The 27379-nt window shown below is 38.5% G+C and overlaps 1 protein-coding gene and 1 pseudogene across 1 annotated transcript in view; both read left to right on the plus strand.

The window, feature by feature from the left end:
- SH3BGRL2 (SH3 domain binding glutamate rich protein like 2) overlaps nt 1-27165 on the plus strand; it is a 98303-nt gene extending 71138 nt beyond the window's left edge. The window contains exons 5-7 of the mRNA XM_081795799.1: nt 1924-2109; nt 19025-19105; nt 22084-27165. Coding sequence (XP_081651925.1) covers nt 1924-2109; nt 19025-19105; nt 22084-22095 — 279 coding nt within the window. The 3' untranslated portion in view covers nt 22096-27165. The remainder of the gene's footprint in view (nt 1-1923; nt 2110-19024; nt 19106-22083) is intronic.
- Nucleotides 22112-27379, plus strand: part of LOC132667964 (striatin-4 pseudogene) — a 34138-nt pseudogene continuing 28870 nt past the window's right edge.

A 27379-nucleotide genomic window follows, 5' to 3' on the forward strand; every position in this document is an offset into this window, starting at 1 on the left:
GTGTGTGTGTGTGTGTGTGTGTGCGCGTGCGTGTAGGGCTTGGAGGCTGGGATGTAGAGAAACTGTGTGTCTTTGATATAGCCTAGTATTAAGAGTATGTGAGTTTTAGGGTATTCATCTTTTGAGGTAGACGTGGAGGTGGGGTGGATATTATGTGTACATACATCATATGGAAAACTAAGGTTTGACTGTGTTGGGTTCACTTTTGATCACTCATGAACATTTGAAATATGTTGGATATGTAAAGCTCTACCTACGGACATTAAATCCAAACCCTTTCCTCTAATTAATTTTTGACCCTTTCCTCTAATTAAATGTTGACAGTTTGCTTGTTTTACAATTTCTAGACTTTTAAAAATGCAAATACATTTGCTCTTATAATCAAAGGAGGTGGATCATGAAGGACATTGTGCTATGCTAAGAAATGTATGTATTCTTCCAAGGGCAATGGGGACTCATTAAAGAAGATCTTAAATAGGAGAATGACATGATTATCTTGACAAGAATACGTACTAAGACCTCCATCAAAATAGGTGACCAGTTTTGACCTCAGCATCAACCTTGTTTATCTGCCTTGTAGGGTTGTAAGGGGAAACTAAGTAGTATGGATAATACTTTTTTTGCAAGCCAAAGTTTCAAAATAACATAACTACATTTCTGAAAATTGTGTATCAGGGGGAAAAAGTTAACTTTTTCAGAAATGAGAAATAGCTTCGTTCAAGAAACAAGATAATGTATCCATTTTGATTTATAACCATACACTAGGTCTCTTGTTTTCTCATATCATCGAGGGTAAAGATACTCTATTTTGCTAGCTTTGTATTTCTGTCCATGCTAACTGTACAATCTTGTTACTCATTCATAGACTTCAACCCAGTGATCAGAATGTCTTTGCTCATGACCTACAACAAATTTCCATCTCAGAAGCACATGTCATTGAGGCTTTTGAGAGGAAGTTGGAGGAAATTGGTGGAGGCAATCAGTATGTGAAAGTTTGTTCTTCAAGCATTTTATTTTCTAGATGAGAGGTCTTTTTGGCGGCTTGCCCTCTCAAAATGATTCTTTTCTTTGGCCCTTATAAAATTTACTTCACCACTTAGGTTGTGTTAAGTCTGTGTACATTTCCTAGAATCATTTAGAAAAAGCAGGTGTGTGGTCTCCTGTTTTACATGCTGTGTTTAAGATACTGAATATTGTTGCCCCATCTGAATTATTTAATATGTACCCTGAAATAAAACCGATAAGATTTTGAAAACCTACAGATGTGTTTGCAGCTCTTCAGGAGCACACCTGACCCCTAGTGACTGAAGAAGGAAACATGAAGGTGAGAGGAACAAAGAGAGTTAAGGAATACAGAGTTCAAAGTCAGCCGATGCTTGTTGTTTACTCTCACCTTAGAAGTGGAGAACATTTTTCTCTTTTGAATTGATGAAAGGATGCTTTCATGACAGTGGCTACCGCTGTGGAATACCTGAAAGAGACTGCTGAGGGGAATAGAAATGTTGCTGCTCCCGGGAATCAGTGAAGTGTCGACATCTCATATGGGCTCTCCCTGGTTTTCAAATGGTTTCTGCAGAGGGAGTTTTCATGACTGTAAATGTCAGCTTCTGTAACTGGGAGGGGCAGTGGTTATGTCCCTCTGAGAACGAAGTCCCTCACCTCATGCATAATCTGATCCTTCCAGGTGATCAGGGCTGTGCCCCAGTGTTCTGGGGAGTCTAGGTGAAGAAATCATCATGTCAGGACTTGTCTAGACTTCTGCTGGATACCCAGTGAGTGGACGGTGCCTGGTGCCTGTGAAAATTGCCTCTTGGTTTTGCATTGGTGACCTCTGACCATGAGAAATCAAGTCTAGTTCAATTTGGAAATATCTGCATATTGTTTCAGATAAGCATTTCTCATTTGTCTGTCTTCTCTCTTTAGATAAAGAAGAAACAGCAGGATGTGGTTAGATTTCTGGAAGCCAACAAGATAGAGTTTGAGGAGGTGGATATCACAATGTCAGAAGAACAAAGACAATGGATGTACAAAAACATCCCCCCAGAAAAGAAGCCTGCTCAGGGCAATCCTCTGCCACCTCAGATATTTAATGGTGACCGATACTGTGGAGTAAGTAGCTGGATTGTTACCACACTATTTCTTTGCTTGACTGAAAACACAGTTAACCAGAGTGAAGTTGGGTTTTCTCAGTGAGGACTGTGCTTTCTTCACCCTGGGCCATTCAGGCCCACAGTCTAATAGAAGGGTATATGAGTCCAAGGTTGCAGACTGTGTGTGAATGTGAATACATACATGTCTTAGTGTTCCTGTCTGTTTGGGGAAAGTGGTAAAGTGGTGAGAAGGGAAGGGGTGTGTGTGTGTGTGTGTGTGTGTGTGCGTGTTTATTGTGCTCTAAATTTTAAAGCATGTAGATTTTTTAGGTTTATTTTTGAAAGAGAGAGACAGAGTGGCAGGGAAGGGGCAAAGAGAGAGGGAGAGAGAGGATCCCAAGCAGGCTTTGCACTGTCAATGCAGAGCCATATGCAGGGCTCGAACTCATGAACCGTGAGATCATGACTTGAGCCAAAATCAAGAGTCGCACGCTTAACTGACTGAGCCACCCAGGCGCCCCTTGAAGCATATTACTTGATTAATACATCTTGGGAGCAGAGTAGACGGGGAAATTATCCTTGAATCTTTATCCCTCTATGGTATAAAAAACTGTTAATAGCTGATTATAAACCAGAGTTTCTTTTTTTTTTTATGATAATGAGCCAGATGGATCATTATGAACATCAAAAATACATTATTAGGTGCCTTTTTCCTGTATGTAGCATATGAGAAGATGAAGTCACTTTTGTCTGATTATCTCTTTTCCTTCTCACTGGGTTAAGAAAAAAAAATGAGAAATTTCTTTCTAATGAGTAGTTAAGGTTTGATTTTTGTTATACTCTCAGTATATACGTAAGTATTTACTTTGGGACCTGTACTCCAGTTCTTTAAGGATGGCCTGGAGAAGGGGAAGGGCCAACAGTGCTGAGGTGCTTACGGTGAAATAAATAGCTGGGTTGTATAAGAGTGGAGAAAAGGGACAATAGTGCTTATCATACCTTGAGATGAAACCATTCCCATGGACATAAGAGAGGAGATAAAGATTGTGCACAGAGTTCCTACATTCATGTCAGAGGAGAATCCCAAACATGGCACTAGACTTAGATTTGAGTTCTAGTGCTTTATGTTGGCTTTGACACCTTTGAAAAGTCATTTTTCTCTTAAAGAATCTATTTTCTCATCTTTTTTTTTTTTTTTTTTTTGAAATTTTAATTTGAGAGAGAGAGATTGAGTAGGTGAGGGAGCAGAGAAAGAGGGAGAGAGAGAATCCATGCTGTCAGCGCAGAGGCTGACGTGGGGCTCGATCCCACGAACCGTAAGATCATGACCTGAGCCAAAATTAAGAGTTGGATGCTCAACTGACTGAGCCACCCAGGAGTCCCTCAGTTTTCTCATCTTGAAGCAAAGGATGATAATATCTCTTTTACTTCACATGATATTTGTGGCTATAAAATACTTTTTAAGTACATTATATAAGAATAAAGATTACTTTTTATGGAATTTTTTAGTATTGTGATCTCATATTTTATTAGGGGAAGTATGTGGTAACTGAGGGTGTATCCCATTCATGATTACAAGGCCTAGAAAATGTACTCTTGTACCTGTAAACCAAAATGAGGCATAGTTGAGAATGTGTGTGAACTGTACAGTTCAAAACAATGCAAAACTGTGAGTCAAATAGGGCTAGAAGGCTTAAAACAAAAATCTCACAGCTTTATTTTCCTCAGCCTTCGCAGGTGTGAGAATTCCTTTATTGTGGTCTTGTAGGTGAGTGGTAATTTGGCTCATTACAGAATTTTAGGTTGGAAAGAATTTTGGTGGTTTTGCATCATTATCATCTGGTTTCTAGTGCTGCAGTTGAGAAGTCTGGTGACATTTTTCTTGATCATTTGTATGTTTTTGCCAGTTTCTTCTATGCAGATTTTTAATCTCTTATCATATGTGTATCCTATCATATGTGCTGAGGTGCTTACGGTGAAATAAATAGCTGTTTTATTATCTATTTTTCATTCACAGCGCTGAGTGCTCAGTAGGTCCTTCTCCAAGAACTACATGATTATTAAATGTTTTTGTAGCATTTTTTTGAAAAAATTTCCCCTGCTTTTTCTCCTTGTTCTCGTTATCTGGAATACACACTAATTTAAATAGTGGACTTCTTACAGCGAATTTCTAATATATATATATATTTTATTGTCCTCTTTGTTTCTACTTCTGGGAGATTTCTTTAGCTTACCTCTGAATTTTTTCATTGAATTTTTATGTCATCTTTTTTTTTTTTCCCTTCCTTACATTCTGGTTTTCTCTTTTTAATAATGCGCCTTTATGAGATGAATACCAGATCTTAGCTCAGTGAGATATTAAATATGATTTCTTTGCGGTCTTTTCTTACCAGTACTGTCCCTGTCCTACTAATTCCCTTGTTTTCACTTTATTTTGGTCTTTTCTCTCAAGTGTGGTAGGCTTTCCTCAGATCTCTGGTGATCTTGGTCTTTTGTTTATTTAAGAGGTGAGGCACTAGAAAGCTAGTTAGAAGCTGCAGGTGTCCTTATGTACCCATGTGGGCTTGTTTCTCCCTTCCCCCACTTCCCTGTAGGGATGACTGGGTAGCCTGTTAGCATTCTCATTGCAGATACTGATAATAAAATCTGTGGGTCTTTTCTCAGATGATAGATTAGCTTTTCCAGAGAATGGCCCTTCAGTCTCTTGCTTTGGGGATATCAGCCTGGCTACTGGAGTTCTGGACCTGTAGGTGAGACACTGGAGGCTCTCCCTCTCTGCCATGCACAGTTTCTCTTCATATCCCTGTTGAAACCCCACTGTCTTCCATTCTGGCGTTTCTAAGTTTGTTGCTTCCAGAAGCCATGTTTATTAAGGGTGGACCTTCTAGCTCCTTTGGGGGAGAGTGAGGCACCCTGGTATCTAACTGCTGCTTATGTAGACTTTCAAACCAGCTCCCTGTTTTCTTGTCTTTGCCCACTCACCCCACCCTCACAGTAGCTGATGCCTCCAGCTCCTGATGTCTTTGGGGCCCTGCAGCTTGTGTCTTGTTGATGCTGCTTTGCAAACACTGAGGTTTGACCCATCTTCTGCTCTCTGATGCCCCTCACTGTCTCTCTCCCCACTTCCTGCGTATGTTGTGGTTCAGAGCTGTAAGATGTCTCCTGTTTTATTTTTTAAAAATTGTGTTTCTGGTTTTTTAAAAAAACTCTTGTTGATTTTTCAAGATAAAGGAAGAGACATCTTTGCTCTATCATTGTGAAAGTAGAAGTCTTGAGAGCCCTTTGGATAGAGGAATGTATGAATGAATAAAAGACTGTAGTGTGAGGTAAAGTTAATTGCTTATCCTTGCCTTCACTTCTCTACGACTTTCTAAATCTCTGTGTATCTTTGCTCTACAGAGTCTATGGAAATTTTTTCAGATAGACTGTCTGGGAGCCGACTAGAGGCTTACACATTGATTAAACTGTGCTGGATAAATGGCATCTTCTCTGCTTGAGCACTGTTAGTCCTATGGTGACAGTGACAGCAATGCCAGTCCACGCTCTATCTTTATAGTCTCTTCTAGCAGGAGTTTTGAAGACAGTGTCTGCTCTTATCACGGTCAAGTAAATTCGACTTTGACAAAAGCAAAAGCATTAGAGAGCAACTAACCATGGTCACATTCATCCTACCCGCCCCTGTGCACCTTGCTTTACCCAGTGATAGTTTATGAGTGGTCTGATCTGGTTGGATAACTCGTGGAAACCTGCCGCATTGCAAGTGACAGGATCCAATGAGCATGAAGATTCTCCTATTTCCTGGAATTGGCTGGAAACTTACTACTTTGTAGTATTTTAAACTGGGTGAGCTAGGCATGTGAGACATAAACATTTGCTAAGCTACTTGGTAATCGGTGTAGGTAATTTCCTTTTCTCTGCCCTTTAGTATTTGAATATCCGTCTGTTGTAAGAATTCCCCACTGAATGGAAGCTCGTGGGCATGCCCAGTCAGTTCTTCCCACCCCAGAATTTGAGCATTGAGGGTATAATGTAGAAACACAGGATCAGTTGGACAGGAGTCTTGGGGTCAGGAATAGCCATGGCTGGTGTGCTAATGGGGCCGACCCTGGGGTGTGGCCTGGGTGTGTTCTTGGCTACCCAGACATAGAAATTCTTCTTATAAACTGGTTCTCCAGCTTTAATGTGGGTTTAGAACTTCCACTGTACTGCCATAAATTCTTTTCCTGTTAAGTTGCTAATGTCCATTTCGGTTGTTTGTGGTCAGGAATCCAAATTGCACAGACTGGTTGTTCTTGCTATTTTCTGGGAGTAGCCGTACCATGAGCAAGAGTCTTCTCTGGAAATGGGTAACCTAAAGGTAAACATCCTAGCACCTCGACTTTTCTGATGGGCTTTAGTGTCTGATTTGGATTTTGGAAAGCTCAGGTCCTCATGTCTAGGGTTTAAACTTTGTTCTCTCTCTGTGGAACTTGCCTGTGTGGAGTGCACCAGAAATGAAATACACACATCTGCACGGAAGGAAAATGTTTACTACCCGTTCATTTCTTTTCTTCCTTCCTATTCAGAAAAAAAAAAAAAAAAGTTTTGGATTTTTAAAATATATTTTTATTTTTTATTAATAACATTTATTGTGGAAAAACATATATTGTAATACTTAGTGTCTTACTTTTAAGTGTACAGTTTAGTAGTGTTAAATATATTCATTGTTGTAAAACAGATATCCAGAACTTTTTCATCTTGCAGAACTGAAACTCTATACCTATTAAATAACTCCTGTTTGTCCCCTCCCCCCCCAGACCTTGATAACAATCATTCTGCTTTCTATCTGTGAATTTGACTACATTAGATACCTCACAGAAGTGAAATCATACAGGGGTGCCAGGATGGCTCAGTAGGTTAAGCATCCGACTTTGGCTCAGGTCATGATCTCGAGATTCATGACCTCAAGCCCCGCGTTGGGCTCTGTGCTGACAGCTCAGAGGCTGGAGCCTGCTTTGGATTCTGTGTCTCCCTCTCTCTCTGACCATCCTCCACTCATGCTTTGTCTCTTTCTCAAAAATAAACATTAAAAAAAATTTTTTTATAATAAAAAAGAAATGAAATCATGCAATGTTTGTCCTTTTGTGACTAGTCACTTCACTTAGCATAATGTTTTCAAGGTTCATCCATGTTGTATGTCTTAGTCCATTAAGGCTGCTATAACAAAAATTGGGTTATATATACAGATTGGGTATCTTGCAAATAAGAAATGTATTTCTCATGGTTCTGGAAGCTGCAAGTCTAAGATCAGGGTGACAGAAGGGTTGGGTTCTGGCAAAGACACTCTTCTGGATTGTAGACTGCCAACTTCCTGCCAACTTCCTTCCATGGTGAAAGGGGACAAGGGAGCTCTTTTATAGGGCATTACTCCTATCCTTGAAGGCTCCACCCTCATGACCTGATCACCTCCTAAAGGCCTTTGGGCATGAAGATTTCAACATGTGAATTTTGGGGGAAGATACAAACATTTCTCCTATAGCATTGAAGCATGTGAGAAGATTTCAATTCTTTTTAAGTCTTTCATTGTGTGTATATTCCATATTTTTTTGTCCATTCATTTGTTGATGAATTGGGTTGCTTCTGTTTCCTGGCTATTGTGAGTAGTACTGCTTTGAACATAGGTTTGGAAATAACTCCTTGACATTCTGCTTTCAGGTGTGTGTGTGTGTGTGTGTGTGTGTGTGTGTGTGTATGTATATGTATATATATATATATATATATATATATATATATATATATATATATATATAATGCAACAATCCCAATGTATATGTGTGTAGATATACACAATCTATATCCCAATATACATGTGTGTACACATACACAATATATACGTGTATATATATGCATCATATGGTAGTTCTACTTTTAATTTTTTGAAGAACCATCATACTGTTTTCCCTAGTGGTTGTGCCATTTTACAGTCCCGTCAGCAGTGCACAAGGATTCTGACTTCTCTATATCCCCACCAATACTTGTTATTTTGTTTGTTTCGTCATGTTTTGAGAGTACCCATCTTAATAGGTGTGAGGTGATACCTCATTGTGATTTTGGTTTGCATTTCTCTGATGATTAGTGATGTTGAGCATTTCATACACTTATTGCCCACTTGTATATCATTTTTGAAGAAATATCTATTCAAGTTCTTTGCCCATTTTTTAATCAGGCTATTTGATTTTTTTGTTGTTGAGGGTTTTTTTTTTTTTTAATGTTTATTTATTTTGAGAGAGCATGTGAAAATGCATATGCACTCACAGTGGAGGGGCAGAGAGAGGAGACAGAATACCAAGCAGTCTCCGTGTTACAGCACGAAATGTGACATCCTGACCTGCGCCGAAATCCAGAGTGCTTAACTGATTGAGCCACCCAGGAACCCCAATGGAAGAATATTTTTATAGAAAAATAACCATTTTGATCATTTTCCATGGGGCAACTTATAAGATTGTTTATATTTTAAAACTATTGAATTACTCTTTTGGTACTTTTAGATGATACTTGTAAGATGTTAAATTTGTACCTAAGCATTGGGTCTACTGCTAATCAAATAACGTTTACATTAAAGCTGTTGACTAGTTTGGTTAAGTAATGATTTGCAGGCCAACTCTGACTGCCTTTCCTCATATTACCTTGATTAATTGGAGCCTGAAAGTAGACTAGAGATGGGTTAGATTACTCTTAAAGAGTTTCAGAAAGGCTAAATGACCAGCAGTGGTTCCTTGTGGCATCTTTTTCTTTCCCGTGAAAGGAGACAAGGAGATGTGTTAGTGGCTTCTTACCATTGGTGGAAGCTTAAAAGAACCACAGAGCACCTAAATGTATGTAGTTGTATTGTTTCCAAATGCAATGTTATGTAAGACTTCTGAGAAGATTGTCTTGGGATAATATATTTTAAGTGTGTTTGGACATCTTTTTGAAGCATGCAGAACCAAGTCCCTTAATTGTCAGTTTTCAAATCCCGGATTCATACATATGATTATATATTTTTAAATAATATATTTGAATTTGAATATATTGAATTTGAACACACACGTATATGTTTATATCTGAATATATTGAATTTGAACACATGCACACACACACACACACATCTCCACACATAAATATAAGAAATGACTTTCAGCAAAAGTCTCCTAAGAAGTTTGTTGGAAAGAGATATTTAAAGAGATTTTCATATTGAGTTGGTTATCCAACATTATTGTTGTTTTTTCTTTTTTTCTTAGCACTAAAATGAGTATAGAAATAGAGAAATTGGGAAAATGAGAATAAGGAAGGGGGGACAATGAATACTGCCTTTTGAATACAACTGCAAACATTTGGTCAATGCAACTTCTCTTTTCTTACAAATTGATTAAAATTTTAAAAATCCTATTTTTGATCATACTATATATACCATTTTGTGCCCTGCTTTGTTCTCTAAAAAAAATAGTTTCCCTGTCTTTGTAAGCATATATTTAGAGGTTACATATTATTCTCTGTGTTGGATAATTATAATTAACTTAATCATTCCCTCACTGTGGACTATTTAGTTGTTTCCAGTCACTTGAAATAATTGTTTGCAACTGGCAAGCTGTTCTGAAGAATGTTATTTTATAAAGTACATTCTCATTTAAGCTATTCTACTCTTTTTCCTTTCCTTATAGTCACTTTTCTCTCTTCCCTTAGAGTCATCAGTCAAACAGCAAAAATATTTGGGGGTATACTATTATCAAGATGTGAAGGGTTATTGTTGAACCCAGAAGCTGGGTTCAAAGTAAAGAAAAAGTCACTTGGTGAAATGAAAACTAGTAAAAGTCAAAACGAGATGATTATTATATGTATTGATAGTAAAACCAAAGTTAAGTTTCTTAGGGGTGCCCAAGGTTCTAGAATAAAGATTGCCTATCTGCCCAGAGCAGCATTTGGCTTGGAGATTTTGAGTACTTTGCCAAAGCATATTTTTTAAAGAATGTTTATTTATTTTGAGAGACAGAGAGAGAGTGTGTGTGTGAGCGAGCATGAGCAGGGGAGGTGCAGAGAGAGAGAGGGAGAGAGAGAATCCCAAGCAGGCTCTACACTGTCAGTGGCTCGAACTCACAAACTATGAGATTGACCTGAGCGGAAATCAAGAGTCAGATGTTTAACCTACTGAGCCACCCGGGCACTTCCCAAAAGCATACTTTTTAATAGCAGAAGAAACACTGATATATTATGGGGCAGGATGCTGGGTTTCCATGAATTTTAAGATGGAACAAGACTTCAAAGAATTTCGCTTTCATAGAAGCTGCCTCAAAATATATTCTCCAATATTCTAGATCAGGGATTGGCCCCCTGGTAAATACGTTAGGCTTTTCAGTCCACCAGTTCTATGCCGCATCTTCTTTTTTGGTTTGGTTGTCTTTGTTTTATTTTCTAACCATTTAAAAATGTCAAACCACACTCAGCACAGAAGCCCCTCCATAGTTTACCCCTGTTCTAGGTGGTCCCTTCATACTTCCTCCACCTCCTGGGGTTCTTTAGTGGTCACATTTGAGAAACACAGGATGATTAGCTATTTTCCAAGTCTCCTCTGTGAAAATCAAGTATATTATCTGGCAGGATGGATATATGGAACATAGTGAGAATTTTAGCCTATGTGGAAGCCTGACTGGCAGTGACTTGTGTTACTAGAACTCTGCTTGGAGTTAATAAGGAAAAGAAAAAAAATAAAAGAAAAAAAGCTAAAGTTTAAAATTTTTATTGTTATTCACAGGAGATTGTGCTCTGTTTCTAAAATATGGATGTTTTGGGGTGCCTGGGTGGCTCAGTCAGTTAAACGTCCAACTTTGGCTCAGCTCATGATCTTGCAGTTTGTGAGTTCAAGCCCCCATTGGGCTGTCTGCTGTTAGCACAGAGCCCGCTTCAGATCCTCTGTCTCTCTCTCTCTCTGTCTCTTCCCCACACTCTCTCTGTCTCTCTCTTTCTCTCTCAAAAATAAACATTTAAAATGTGAATGTTATTTATGTAGGCTTAATGACTACATCATCTACATGATATTTAAGGGAAGGCGCTGAAAGTTACCCCAAACTCACTTTTTTTTGCCTCAATACCCTTGGTTACTAAATCCTGTGACTTTTATTTCCTATCTAATTCTGCCCTATTTCTCTCTCAGAACTCAATTCAAATGGGCCTTCTTATTGAGCTTTCTCTTTTTTTTTTTATTTTATTTTTTATTTTTTATTTTTTAATATATGAAATTTACTGTCAAATTGGTTTCCATACAACACCCAGTGCTCATCCCAAAAGGTGCCCTCCTCAATACCCATCACCCACCCTGCCCTCCCTCCCACCCCCCATCAACCCTCAGTTTGTTCTCAGTTTTTAACAGTTTATTGAGCTTTCTCTAATTAACTAGGGCTCTGGTTATCACTGCTCCTCCCCCAGGTCCAGCAAACCTGTGCCTCATTCCTATTATGACCTTTATGTCATAAATTTTTTTTTATGTCTTTCCCCTCAGCCAGTCTCCAAGCTTCCTTGTGCTCACCTCAGCAGGCATGTGTATTTTAGTATCTGCATAGTGTTAGGAACCCAGAACATACTTACCAGAATTAGTCATGTGAATGGGTGAATGGCTGCACAGATGTTTTCAGCGGAGCAGGTAGCTCACCTGTTCTGTTCAGCCCCGCCTTGTCAGTTCTGAGCATTTGCATTCCCATTTTATTAATAAAAGTCAAAGGCAAATGTCTCAAAGGGAAGCTTATTGAACCTTCTTCTAAATTTTACAATGAAATCTATTTGGAAAATCACCTCAATTAGAAACTCACCTATCTCACAGGTAGAATTTTCTTAGGAACTTAATCTGAGAGGTGCCTGGGTGGCTCAGTCAGTTAAGTGTAAGGTCATGATCTCACAGTTCGTGAGTTTGAGCCCCATGTGGGGCTCTGTGCTGTCAGTGCAGAGCCTGCTTCTGATCCTCTGTTCCCCTCTTTCTCTGCCCCTCCCCTACTATTTCTCTCTCTCTCTCTCTCTCTCTCTGTCTCTCTCTCTCTCAAAAATAAACAGTAAAAAAAAAAAAAAAAAGAAACTTAATCTGAATTTGAAGATCTCTATTCAAAGCCTTCTTTCTAAAAGATAACTTATCTAATCAAGGAGAATCTTCAAATGTTTTACTGTAAATAATCTTATATGACATCCTCACAGATACTAGGAAAGGAAGAAGGTTGGGTGGTGGGGAAAGGGGTGATATAAATTCCTCTTTATCACTTGCTGATCAGCTGTATGCCCAGAAGCATAACAATTTAATTAGATATTCTTTGCGGTTTTATCTCTTTTATATAGCTGTAGTTTTTATTCTTCTGTCTATAAATGTTTAATCTCCCATTTTCACCTCACTGAGATGTTTGCCGCAGTATTCTACAGTGATGAATCCCTGGGACACGTCTTTCATGAAAACGATGGCTTGTGCTGTGAATATTGAAGACCTTCATCCAGACAGGTTGAGGCTGCCCCAGTTGCATGTTTAATAGGAGATCTTAAATAGTGTCCACATGGGCGGTTTTCTCTCTGTTAAAATGTTTCTCTTTCGGAGTGTATGCAGTTAGACTTAATGAAAAGAAAACAAAACTATTAAGACACCAAGGGCATGTTAATACTCCCAGTGTTACAACAGTAAAGAGGGTCAAAAGTGCAAAGACACTTTTCCTCTGCCCTTTCTTTATGTGCACCCTCCCCTGATTCCCATGAGATACAGCCTCTCTTGTGAGGTTCTTCTTTGTAGTTCTCTGAGTTACCACCACTCTGTGTGAATACACATTGTACCTATATTCCTTGATGTAAAAATTAGACTGCATTTGTTTCCTTGAAAGATGAAGAGAAATTTGCATTCTTACAGCTTCTTCATTTTTCCCCCATGCAAAGATTATAGCAGCCACATTCTCCTCTGTGACCGTAATAACTATTATAAAATATATAAACATACTTAATATTTATTTTGTTTTAAAGATATTAGTATCTCTATTGAGCTGTTTAGTTGTGTGAGCATAGAGGAGGGTATGTATCTACTTTACCAAATCCCTGTGGCTTAAAGGAGAATGACATAAATGTCAATAGCCAAGAGATTCTCTTCATTAATTTTAGCCTTTTCACTTAACTCCTCTGGGTATTTTTTTAAATGTTATTGCTGGTTCCTTTTCCTATGTTTAGTACAAAGTTTTTTTCCCATCCAGTTTCAGTTGGTGCCTGGGTAGATGTTTCCTCTTGCCCTGCTATCTTGTACTAGTATGGTCAGAAATGTTAAACATCGGGAGCACCTGGTGGCTCAGTCGGTTGGGCGTCTGACTTCTGCTCAGGCCGTGATCTCTCAGTTCGTGGGTTTGAGCCCCTTGTCAGGCTCTGTGCTGACAGCTCAAAGCCTGGAGCCTGCTTTGGATTCTGTGTCTCCCTCTTTTTCTGTACCTTCCCTGCTTGCACTCTGTCTCTCTCAAAAATAAATAAATGTTAAAAAAAAATTAAAAAGGAAATAAAAGAAATGTTAAACATGAATTAGAAATTTAAAATCCTTGGGGCGCCTGGGTGGCTCAGTCAGTTGAGTGTCTGACTTCGGCTCAGGTCATGATCTCACAGCTCGTGAGTTCAAGCCCCGTGTTGGGCTCTGTGCTGACAGCTCAGAGCCTGGAGCCTGCTTCTGCGTCTCCCTGTCTCTCTGCCCCTAACCCACTCACATTCTGTCTCTGTCTCTCTCAAAAATAAATAAACATAAAAAAAAAAAAAAGAAATTTAAAGTCCTCTGCTTTGGGCTTACCCATATTTGGTGTTTGGCACAGAAATTGCTGAATGAAGCTGTTTCAGACAATACATCTTACATACTGTACCAGGATTGCAACTGTCAACTATTTTTTCCTTCTATGTCAAGATTTTATAAAATAGAACATAGCATTAATAGTCCTTACCCACTAAATCAAGATATTCTGCTCAGAGGCTCCCCTCAGGCTTGAAACAAATTTTAGGAAGAATGAGCCTCTGCCCATTTTTAGCAGCAGCAGCAGTAATTCTTGTAGTCTTAAAAAAAATTAAAAATTTCTTTTCTTCTTTTGGGTAAGCCAGATTTGCTTTTGCTCATTTAGAACTGATTGCTGCCGTTTCCTTGTAGGCCTTGTATTGTTTTTATTCCCCACAGCCTCCTGTTTGGATATGCCCTTGGCATGTGGAAATAATATGAGTCTGTCACTTGTCATTGACTAAGCGTGGGAAGCAGTACAGCTTTACAGCGTGGCCGCTGTGGGTTTCCTCACTGTTCTCTTAGGGAACACTAAAAGGGCAAAGAACTTTAAGGTCTTTGTCTCAAATGCTTGTCTAGTCCATAATAGTCTAATCATGGTGTACGGGTAATGTACTTAAGTAAGCTCTGTGGAAGAATGAGACCATTGTGCATTTTACCTGTTGTAAATTTTATCATGAGCTCATAAATTCTCTTAACATTGGTTTTTCCTGGAATGCAAACAGAAGTATAGGTAACAGAAACTCCCCCCGCCTCCCACTTCTTAACAGCTGTTTAGCTTGCCGTATTTTTCTTAAAATTGCAGCATTTAGATAAATGGTCTGTTAGTACCAGTGCTCAGTTATGTTGATAACATACCTATATAGTCCAGAAATTTCTCTTTTCATAGGCAGTTAGCACTAAAAACAAAGTGAGTTTTTCATCTTTTGTCTTATGTGTGATAAAAATGTTCCAGCTTCTAAAACTGGGCGATTTTATCTTAAATATGCTTTGTATGTTTGTACCCTTTTCCAAAGATGATTTTAACTGATCTTTATATTTTATAGTTATAGAAGGTTGATTGTGTAATTTGCAGATGTGTATTTACAAACACTTCAGAGAAAGCATCTTTAACTATAAGGAATTCAGCAAGCCTATTTAGAAACTTTATATTGGGTTTTTAAAATACAATGCTTTTAACTTTGCAGTACAGAGTCTTAATATATTTTTAAAAATAGAAGCCTGATAAGTGAAATGGATTTGATAAGAAAGTGGATCTTTCTCTTATATTGGGGAATGCCTAAGGGCATAAGAACTTACAGCTTTAATAGGACATGATTTTAAAATTTCTAATACTATTTTACTCTTAAATTATTTCAGTCATACTGTTTAATGTATTGTCTCTGAAAGGAGGTATTAACAATTAAAAAATACTAGATTTTAAATTATCCATCACCTACTCTGCCTAAATATGACAAAAAATAATTTATTAAACCTTTTACACTTTGAGATTCATCAGACTTTTAAATATCAGAAAACAAATTTACATAATTTTTAAAAACCCATAATAGAGTAGAAATAGGGTTTACTCAAATTATGTTACTCATATGAGATTACCTAAAACATGTAACATCAGTCATTAATCAGCAAACACAACTCATTCATCTGCTTAACCTGGTGTGTGTCAGGCACTGTCCCAACATTCACTCTAAGAATTACTTCCTTTCGGGGAGCCTGGGTGGCTCAGTCGGTTAAGCATCCGTCTTCAGCTCAGGTCATGATCTCACAGTTTGTGGGTTCAAGCCCCGGGTTGGGCTCTATGCTTCAGATTCTGTGTCTCCTTCTCTCTCTGCTCCTCCCCTGCTCATGCTCTGGCTCTGTCTCTTAATAATAAATAAACATTAAAAAAGTTTTTTTTTAATAAAGAAAAATTACTTCCTTTCAATTATTCTGCTTTTATTTTTAAAAAAAATTTTTAAGTTTATTTATTTTTGAGAGAGAGACAGAGTGAGCAGGGGAGGGGCAGAGAGAGGGGCAGGGAGAGAGAGGGAATCCCAGGCAGGCTCCACACTGTCAGCATGGAGCCCAATGTGGGGCTTGAACTCACAAACCAAGAGATCATGACCTGAGCTGAGACAAATAGATGCTTAACTGACTGAACTACCCAGGCACCCCTCAGTTTTTCTGCTTTTAAAGTTAATTACCAAATCTTATATTTGTGTCTTTGGAAGGAGTTAATTACCTTAATGACAATTTGTAAACTGTTGGGAGGATCCAATTCAATATTCAGGTAAGAAACCTGCTTGCCATAGTGATGTTAAAGGCAGAGAAAGGATGCACCAAACAGGATAATTTCTTGAACCCCAATCAGTGAAATGGTACTCAACTGTTCGAAAATACCATTGTTGCAAAGAATGTTTATAACATTTTTGGTTCATAGGATTTTGCAGAAGTTCTGCTAGACCTGTATTAATTGTGACATGGTTTTTCTTACAAAAAATTGTAAAATTTTCTGTAAAATTCTATGAAATCTGTAATATCCTAGAGCCACTAGAAACTCTCATAACCTCCAACTGCCCCGTTGGTGTCTTCTTTACTTGATTGTCTGTCTCATATAGTTTCTCAAACTTAACATTTTGAAACTCCACTTCAACCTTACTCTTACATCTGGTTTTTCTCTGGTCTTTCCCATCAAGTTACAAAACTCAGAGCTGCTCCAAGTCTTAATTCTCCCTAGCTCTGTCCCCCAATTCCAGAGTCGAGTATGATCAATTCTTCCTTCTTCTGCTCGCTTCAGCAGCACATAGATGAAAAATTCTTCCTCCAGAATGTAGAATATGTCTCCAGTCTGTCTGCATTTCTCTCTCTCTCTCTTCACCATCATTGGTCTGGTTCAGGCTGCCACCATCTTACCTGGATTTACCACAGTACTCTTCTGACTTTTCCCCATTTTCCTTCTTGCTGGCCTGTCTGAGCCATTCTCCACACAGTTAAAATCGCTATTTTCTTAAATTTTTTTAAAATATTTATTTATTTTTGAGAGAGAGAGACAGGGTGAGAGCAGGGGAGGGGCAAAGAGAGAGGGAGACACAGAATCCAAAGCAGGCTCCAGGCTCTGAGCTGTCAGCACAGAGCCCAATGTGGGGCTCAAACTCATGAACTGTGAGATCATGACCTGAGCCAAAGTTGGATGCTTAACCGACTGAGCCACCCAGGCACCCCAAATTTCTAATTTCTTTCTTTCTTTCTTTCTTTCTTTCTTTCTTTCTTTCTTTCTTTCTTTCTTTCTAATGTTTATTTATTATTGAGAGACAGAGAGAGACAGAGCATGAGCATGGGAGGGGCAAAGACAGAGGGAGACACAGAATCTGAAGCAGGCTTCAGCCTCTGAGCTGTCAGCACAGACCCCAACGCAGGGCTTAAACTCACAAACCGTGAGATCATGACCTGAGCTGAAGTGAGACGCTCAACCGACTGAGCCACCCATGCGCCCCTAAATTCTCTATTTTCTTAAAGGAAACTAGATCATTCTGCTCCCTTACTTGGGACCCACACGTGATTTCCTTTTATACTTAAGATAAAATTCAAAATCTTTTTCTTGGTTTTACATAGTCTGACCTGTGCTTATTCCTGTCAGACCTGCCAGCTTTGCTCTTCATCAGTGCTGTTCCCTGTCCTGAATCCCCTGTTCCAGTGCTTTACTTGGTCACCTCTACGCATCCTTCAGATTTCAACCTAAAATGCCATTTTTGAAGTAGGCTTTTGCTGAGCCTCCCTCTTCAGATGGATTGCTCCTTCTTAGCATGTCAAGGAAGGCCTGTCTTTAGAGGTGAACTGTATTGGGCCAGATCCTAAATGGCAGAGGGAGCTACCACCTGAAGATCTTCAGAAGGAACATCGAGTGTAAGGCCCGAGGTTGAGATGATCATGAATGAAAATGAAGCTACCTTCAAAACCACACAAGACTCAACCTGCTAAAGCATTTGAACAAGAGAGCTTCTATACAGAGTGAAATAATTAAAAAAGATTGTTCACCACTGAGGCATCCTTTGCAAGAAGCAAATCTTTATTCTGTAAGTCATGGTCTCTCATTTAGATTGCTAGACAGATTTCAGGAGTACTTGTGATGCCATTGGCTTGGCTCAGCAGTGGATTCATTAGGGCTTAATGACTCTGGTATACAGGGTGCCCCATAGCTGGCTTCCTCTTGGCCAAGAAGCATCACAGAAGACAAAAAGCATCGATTTCAGTGTCAGGGAGAATTGGCCCCAAATCTCAGCTTTTTCACAGATTGCCTATCAAACTTGGGTACAATATTTCTTTGCTTTGAGCCAGCCTCCAACCTGGTGGTCTGTGGTGGGATTAAATGAAGTATTGATTGTAAGGCACCTGTTATATAGCAGATGGCTAAAAATGATTCTGATCATTGTCTGCTTGCAATATTTATCCTTAGGGTCGTTATCAAAGGGACTTTTACAGATTTTAAGACTGCTTTACACTAACTCAGAAACCATACAATAACACATATGCAAACTTTTGAAAAGAAACAATTGATGAACATATTGGTCAGAATTTCTTGATGGCTTCTCTTGTGAAAGTAGAAAGAGAAAAATGATTCCAGGTCTGAGGCAAAGATAAATGTTATAGAGAATCTGCTTTCCTTTAGTTTTTATTTGATCTTTTTATTCTCTCTGAAGACATAGTCTGAAAGAATGTGGCAGACTTCAAAAGCAGAATAGAAGCACTTGCATTGACACATGGAGACCTTTATGGCTTTGTGTTTACCCAGTGATTTTTTTTAAAGCCCTAGATAACAAAATATCAAGAATGGAATTGGGAGTCAGCCTTTCCTATTAATGCACTAGAGTAAAATCTTAGAGAGATTTTACACAAATGTTAGTTTGGCACATGAGAGAAAGGGAACATGTTCCGGTTTCCCTTGTGTTGTTGGTGTTTTACATTTCAGTCCTATCACAGGCCTTGCGTTAACAACATGCTTACCTCATCATCATACTCAGAGAAAGTTTTATGCTCAAGCAGAGCAAATCCAGTAGATTTATGTAGCTCTTCCCTGGCCTGGATGAAGCAATGGTACATTTTTTTTGTTTCCATAAAGAATTTTTCAAAAGCACCACATACCAATAATTATTTGCTTTTGTTTGTTGTCTCTTCCTCTTTTTTCTAGGATTATGACAGTTTTTTTGAATCAAAGGAAAGCAACACAGTCTATTCATTCTTAGGCCTGAAATCACGATTGGCATCAAAGGTAGGTAAAATCTTCTCTTGTTTTAAAATTCATCTCTCTTTAATTGTCCTTAGGGGTTGAGACTGAAGGTGTTAGGGGAATGCACGTGTAGTCTCCTAAAGTTGTAGGTTTCACTTTCTCAAATGCACATTAGGGACTGCCCAGTGTAAACACGCACGAAGCAGCCCAGGTTTTTTGTTTTTTTCCTCCAATTTTCAACTGTTGTTGTACATTAGAGTTTATTTTTGTTTATAATTTATTTTATTTATAATCTATACCCCTTTTTTCCAAGAAGAATTTAAGGGAGTAAGTGCTTTCTGTTTCAAAGTGCAGATTTACATTTTTTGAAACAACAGAATCAAAGCCATATTTTTAAGGTTTTCTGCACATTTAACTCATTTACACTGGAAAGGAGATGGTCTGTAATAACAAATGGTCAACTTAAAAAAAAAAACGCTACAGTTCCTAAACTAATCAACATGTTTTTTAAAGCTACTTTACTATGCCATGTGTCTTTTATGGAACATAAAAGGCTCAAGCTTTTCTAATGTTTAGACCAGAAGTTATTTATGTGTATTATTACAACTTTGTGAAGCACAGAGATTCACTTTCAAAATAAGAAATAGCATTTCTTTATGAAATAAGATAATATTTTTATTATTCCCCCCTTTAAAAAATACTGGGTTTTTCTCTGATCATGAAAGTAGCCTAGGTTCATTTAGAAAGATTAGGAAAATATACAAGTCTAGAGTAGAAAATAAAAATCACCCATTATTCTGTCACCCAGAGATCAGCATGTTAACTTTTTGTGTGTGTTTTTCCTTGCAATCTTTATATACAAAGCAGTTGAGGTTTTGACTGTATTTCAAGTGAGACTGAATTCTAAAATGTCTATTTTTAACACTGAATTGAAATGAGAGTACATTACTGGGTACTTTGATGTCTGTAAGTAATAGGTCTTTTGAGGCTACCCAGGATTTGTACCCTTTCTAGAACACCTATGGAAGGAAAGTAGAGACCATGAATAATATAAATTATACACCAGCACCTGCAGTTCAGAGCCAATGTGAAATCTTGCTTTGTTTTTACATTAGTAAGTCCACAGATGGTTGTGGGTGGTTTCCATGCATATGTTTTAAACAGTGGCAAAACCCACACATGTAATATTTAAAGGTTCTTAAAACTATTTTTATAAAGATGGAACATTGGAATACTTGTTAGGAAAATTGTAGTATTTTTATAACATATCTCATCCAAAGATATTAAACAATCCAGATTTATCTTCAAAGAACTGGAATAAACTGGGGTGGGAGTAATCTAATGGACACATAAATCTAGTGGACATTATTATCTATGCAAAAACCTTTAAAAAAAAATACTGGGTGCTTGCCATCTTTGTTCTCATTTTTCCTGAAGATGTAAATTCCTTGGAGACTTGAGGGCTGACTTTTTTACTCTTTAAAAATATTTATTCTCTCATGAATTTCTCAGAAAGCCCATGATCTATAAAACATGCGTTTTCACATGACTTGTGGTCATAGTATTAAACTTGGTCTTGATGCCATTGACATTTACTTGATTTCAGTAGACCATTCCAAAGGCCCTGGGCAACTCCACCCATTCAGCCCACCTATTCAGGCCCCAGAATCAGTCTTATGAGCAGGAGCACATGGAAGTAGAGTACAAGTCCATGGTGCATTGTTTGTACCACCCTGTCTTGTGAATCGTTCAAGGCCTTAATGGTTAATAGCAACTCACACTTTTATCTGCAGAGGGGAGAAAGAAAAATATCTTTAAGAGTAATTCAACCTTTTCCCCCTTCCTACTTACTTAAAATTTTTTTTTTTAATGTTTATTTATTTTTGACAGAGAGAGAGACAGAGACAGAGACAGAGACAGAGACAGAGTGTGAGCAGGGGAGGGGCAGAGAGAGAGGGAGACACAGAATCCGAAGCAGGCTCCAGGCTCTGAGCTGTCAGCACAGAGCCCGATGTGGGGCTCGAACTCACGAGCTGCAAAATCATGATGTGAGCCTAAGTCTGACACTTAAGCCACCCAGGCGCCCCCCCCCCCTTTTTTTTCCTTGATAGTAGTACACACTCAGTCCACAATCCACACTCAAAGGCCTATACAGAGCATTCACAGGTAGAATGTACTAAAAGGTGGAAGCCCTCTTTTCTCCTTTCCTTCCCTACCCTCTCTGCAGTATATGTACATAAACAATAGGGCTAGAAAGCCTTCCAAGGAACATATAAAAACACCGTTAGCATCTGTGATTGCTTTTACACAGTGACAGAGAAGAGAGATGATAGGAAAAGAACATTCACAACTTCTTAAGATGGTACCTAGGAGAAAAGGAGGCCCTTTCACCAATAATTTTCAGGTAGAACACCATCAGGTTTGTTGTTTAAATAGACTCAAGGCAGGGCCTGGAGAAGTTTCTGCTTTGGGATCCCTGCTATTCAGGGGTGATCCTCAAAATATGTCATAACTACTAAATCCTGGGCACTGAGCAGCCCCAGCTCCCTAGAGCAGGTCTCGGAAGCCACCTTATGCCAGGTGTCTGTGTTATGGTTGAAACATGGAGCTGTCACGGGGGGAGGGCCAGAGGTGGCACTTGGGGAGTTGGGGTGGCAGCATATTTTGGCCATGCTGGTGCTGTTCTTCAGCTATGGTCGCCCTCTGCAGGCCCCCTGAGTGGAGGACCCATGCACGCCCCACTCACCTGGGTACGAGTGGAACAGTGCCTCTGAGAGCAGTCTCGGCAGTCTCTGGAAACATGTGGCTTCTTACCACTTTTAATTTGTGGAAGGTCGGTGGGATATCATAAATCTGTGCTGATCCTGAATCCTAGGATTTGCATTCCTCAATCACATGGGGGTGATTATTATGATTTCCAACATCGCCATTCCTGACATTTAAAATGTCATTGCCAGGGTGAATTTTCTTGTCAACCCAATGCAATAACTGACTTTTTTCTTTCTTTTTTTAATAAATAGACAGAATCTTAGAGAAGACAAGTGGAAGATGACGGAGATGCATTTTGGAGCACCCCCTGGTACTCAGCACACACCTGCTTACCTAATGCATCACTGTGACTAAAGCCACATGCATCATCAGTAACTTTGCTTGCCATGGAGAGGTGTTTTAGGAAGACATGGGTATAATGGGGGATTGCATGATTGCTTAAAACCAAATCAGGACTGTGGTGGGTTTTTTGTTATTTTCAGAATTGCCTGCAGCTGCCTCATTCACCTGGAGGTACTAGATTTTACCTGTTACAGGTGTGCTTCCTTAATGACTGAAAAATAAGTGGGTGGGACCACTGGAGAGAAAATGTTGGATCTGCCCCGGGCTGTATTTGATGCCAGTATTGCTCAGACTGGCCTCTCTTTAAGCTGCCTGGATTGTATCCTCGAAATTAGTTTGCCAGGCTATTAGAAATCTTTTGATCAGAAAGAAAGATTTGCTGGTTGACAAAGAGCTGAAAAATTTGCTGCAAAATCACAAATGTCACGATTCTGGTGCTTTGTAATAGCACCTATAGAAAAAGTTAGATGTTCTGGCCGCCTTTGGTGATGGACACTCTTATTTCCATAAATCCTCCAAATTCCTACAAATGTTTCCAAAAATCACTGCTGCAACAACCGAGTTACAGGGATAAAAATAGTTGCTATTTTGTAAAAGATAGGCTTATCTCTTGCAAGAGAAAAATTTCATTTAAATATATAAGACAGCTTAAAAGGTATATTTTAGAAGGTGTACAAATTAATTAGATAGTAAATTTATAGGGAAATTACCTGACTCCTATCTGAAGGGATTTTCAGCTCTAGCAACTTATTTATGCATAAATAGCATATTTTTAAATGCAGCTTCCCTAACTAATAGCTGCTTATTCTATTTTGTGAATGGATTATATTTTTTTGAGAAAAGGAAGATCTTGGTTGGATATATTTTGTGAACCCTTGATGAGGTTTACTAAAAGATACTAATATTGTGGTACAATTTTTTTCCTGTGTTGCTTTTCATTGAACCTCTAGCTTTGCTCACATATCTGACCAATGTACGGTCCCAGATTTTTCAGAGTAATGTAGATACATGTTCTCATTCCATATATGGCTTCCAGTGGGCTTTCAGTGTATATGAGAAAGAGGCTGTCAGAGAGTAGCTCTGAATTGTACGTGGCATGTAAAATCTCTACTCCCTTTGGAGTGGATGCTGAACATGTCTACTCCGTTAGGGCAGAGGCTGCTTTTCTCCATCCTTATCCCTGCTTACAGTCTTTAGAGTTTTTAATTGCCAAACATAAGCAGTCTTAAATAGGATAAATTCCAAGAGGGCTGCCTAAAATATCCTGCTGTTCTAAGCATCCCAATGCAGGACTTGTTGGTCAGATTCTGAGCAGGATGTAAGAAATTGAAAGAATAGAAGAAAGCCCTGTCACATGTGTTGTTTCATCCTCCAACTAACTAAATGTGGACTACTCTAAAGGACTTGTTGAATGCTAAAGCTGAAATCCCAGCCTGAGATTTGCAGCCCAGGACTACAACCAGAAGAAAAGCATGACACAGATTTCTACTTGACTAGAACAAATACATGATCCACGATTTTCTCTCCAAGGAAAGCTGTTGTGAAATTATGGGTATTACTGTTTAGTTGGCATTATTAAACAAGTTCCAGGTCATATTCCGTTTGCTAAATCCCAGGGACTATCCAGGAAACTTTTTTTTCAACTGGATACTGTGTTTGAGTAAATGAGTCTTCTGATAAGACCTAGACTTTCATTTTCAGATATCAACAATTTTCAAAGTTTAATGCTACAGTGAGCTAACTTACATTAGTCTTCTCTTCCCAGTGAGTGCTAAGAACCAACTTGGTAAGATTGAGGGAAATTCTGGGGTTGTGGGATCAACATGATATTTGCTAGACTAAGACAACTACTCACGTTTGTTCATCTTGAAACTTTTGAATTACGGTGGTCACAGTAGGACCAGAATGGCTCTCCCGAACGGACTAGATGGATAGTAGTGCTAAATTGCTACCAGTTACACATCATCTAACGCTCACCCCGCCTTTTTTTTTTTTTTTTTTTTTTAATCCGCACAGAACTAGGAGAGACCAGTCCTGGCTGGTATTGTACTTGTAATGAGTGAGCTAAAAGCACACGGTATGGCATTTACCGCAATACTCGGGCTCTGCAGAGTAATGACATATTGCCCTCTGGGACCACATTGTATTCAGAGAATATTGTTTCTTTACTTGTACTGTTTTACCAGCTAAATTCCAAACATGTAATGATTCTTGTTCCCTTCTTTAACTGCCTTTAGATTTGAATATTCACAGTCTTGAAAACCTAGGAAAGAACTAGGTGGGAATATTGTAGACATAGATGTAGTATCACAGGCATTTCAAGACAGAATTTTTATTTCCTGTAGTAGGCTTATTGGGACAAAGGAAATGTGCTGCTAAAAATAAAATGCCATTTTAAAATTAGATCAAATACAGAGTGCCATCCTGCTAGGTATATGCAGACCAAAAGAAAATTTAGTTGGGAAAATAAATTCTTCCAAATTCTGGTGTTCTATTAAAATCAAAGAGGATAAAAGGAAGATTTTTTTCTCTCAGGCTCTGATACATTTTAGATTTGTTTCTGTTTTATAGATTCCTTCAAACACTAGATGTTTTTATATTACATGAATTTAATAATGAACTAAACTTATTTTTGTCCTCTGTTATTTAAAGGTACCAAAGCCTCTTTCTGTTTTTTTATTTTAATTTGATTTTGCTACATAGCATTTTGCTTTTTCTAGAAATGCTTTTCATTTAACAGCTTTTCTTAAGTGTCAGGGCCTACTTTGATCTGCATAATTATTGTTTTTAGATTTCAATGTGTATGTGTTTGTCTGTAAAGGCATTGGTGAAATCTCAGATTTTATATTCAGCATTAAAAAGGAATAAATTCCAGGAAACATGTATTCTGAAAATGGAGTGTTTATTCCCTACCATTTTTTAAATGTTTATTCATTTTTTGAGAGAGAGAGAGAGAGAGAGCGAGTGGGGGAAGGGCAGAGAGAGAGGGAGACACAGAAGCAGGCTCCAGGCTCTGAGCTGTCAGCACAGAGCCTGATGGGATGCAGAGCTTGAACTCATGAACCATGAGTTCATGACCTGAGCCAAAGTTGGACGCTCCACCGACTGAGCCACCCAGGCACCCCTTCCCTACCATTTCTTATACCTTTTCTAATTTTAGTTCTGTATTTGGTTGAAGACTTCCTGTTTAGTTGGGATGCTATATTTCTACCCCCATTTGTGAATCTCATACCTGAATGCTGTGGGTTACTTGGGAAAATGCAGATGGATCATCTGACCATTTGAGGAGACATTCATGTTTGTGGTCCTCTGTGTGTTTGTGTTGGGAGGTGATCACAGAATCATCTCCGACAGTGACCCAGGACGGCATTAAATCTCTTGCTCCCTTGGTTGGTTCCAACAGATGACTGTGGTTTCCTGAATACACTGAAGCTGGATTGGTGGATTTGTTCCCTTAATTGGGTGCAAAAAACCAAGTACAGTGTTGCTGCAACCCTTAAATAGCACGGCCCCCTCTGATACAGCCCTCTCTGAAAGCAGAAGAAAGCATTCTGAAGGCAGAGTCTGAGGCTGATCTCATCTCTGAGCTATTTCAAACCTTAAACACCAAGACAGAAGGAGGGTGAAGGAGAAGATAAAAGACAACAGGCTGTCAGTTTGCAGGAAATGTGCTAAATTGTGAAAACAAATAAGCCAAGTAATCACTGCCCACTTGTAGCCCACATTTCAGTTTCCCTGGTCTTTCTAGAAATGCAGGTCAGGTTAGTTTGGTCATTTCTTTCAATCAGCATTTGCTGAGCCCCTGGAATGTAATGGGCGCTGTCTGGGTGGCACTATCTGTCTCCATCCTGAAGGAGGAGAGAAACAGAGAAGCAAGAGCAACAGTTACTACAAGTGGTGAATGATAGAGTCAAGGTCAGTTTATGGCGCTCCAGATGACAGTTTGTCTTCTGAAACATTACGTGCAATTTTTTTGTTTGTTAGAATGCTTTCCGGTTTAAAAATTGTTTCCTGCAATGGAATACACACACACACACACACACACACACACACACACACAAACACAAACATAAAGAGTAATAAAAAAACCCATGTGTGCCTGCCACCAGCTCATTGCCTCTCCTTTGAGGCACTGTGTGCTCTTCTCTGTCCCTATCCCATCCCTGTTTTGAGAGTGGGTCCCCTGTCCCGAGCTCTGTTGATCATAGCCTTTCTGTCCTTTATCATTTTACCTACATGTATATACCTTTAAATAATAAATGGCATTAAACTGTATTCTTCTGTCATTTGTACGTTCATTGCAATTGGGCATTATCATTTTGTAACAAGTATCCTGTTTATTTTCACTGCTATGTATTACTTCATTGTATGACTATATCAAAATTTTTCCCTTCTCCTGTTGCTGGATATTGAACTACATCTTTCTTTGAAAAAGAAAAAGGCAGTGGAGCATTCTTTTTTTATGACTTCTGGTGCACATACCCAAGAGTGAATGTATTACCTTGAGTAGAATTGCTGTGTCGTACAATAAAGCACATTATCAACTCTAATAGATAAGGCCAAATTGTTTGCCAAGGTCATGGTACCAACTTACACTTTCACTGGTATCCTAGAATTTTCAGTATTCAAGATTATTGCCAGTGTTTGGGATCATCAGAATCAAATTTTTGACAAGCCGAAAAGTGTAAAATGGTATCTCATTGTGGTTTCATTTTGCACATGTTTGATTACTAATAAGCTGAACATGTTTTATTATGGTAATTCCTAAGTAGGAATTTGGAAATTCTTCTTCATGTCTCTTACCCTTTTTCCTATTGTGTTGTTTTTAATTGTTTTTAAAAGTTCTTTATACTTACCTTTTATCAGTTAACACTTAACTATTAAAGAGAAACTATATTTAGAGTAGAAAAATCTTCTGAAGCTATTTACAGAAGTATGAAAAGCATGTGAAATTTTATTCTATTTGGAAAAAATAAAGCTAAATGTATATATTTTGTGTTCTGATTGTGTGCTAATTTTCAGCTTGTCAACATATTAGCCAAGAGAAGACATACCTTGGAAACCACTATTATGCTCTAGGAGGGTTCTTTCTCTGAAGCTATTTTAAGGCTCATCAATTCTAGTTATTTGGTAGGAAATTAATGTCATATTTGGTTTTCTGCTACAAGATTTTATCAAAAGGAAATCTTTATATAGACTGCATAT

Source organism: Panthera onca, chromosome B2, assembly GCF_046562875.1.
Source record: "Panthera onca isolate mPanOnc1 chromosome B2, mPanOnc1 haplotype 2, whole genome shotgun sequence".
In the NCBI taxonomy this organism is placed as follows: Eukaryota; Metazoa; Chordata; class Mammalia; order Carnivora; family Felidae; genus Panthera; species Panthera onca.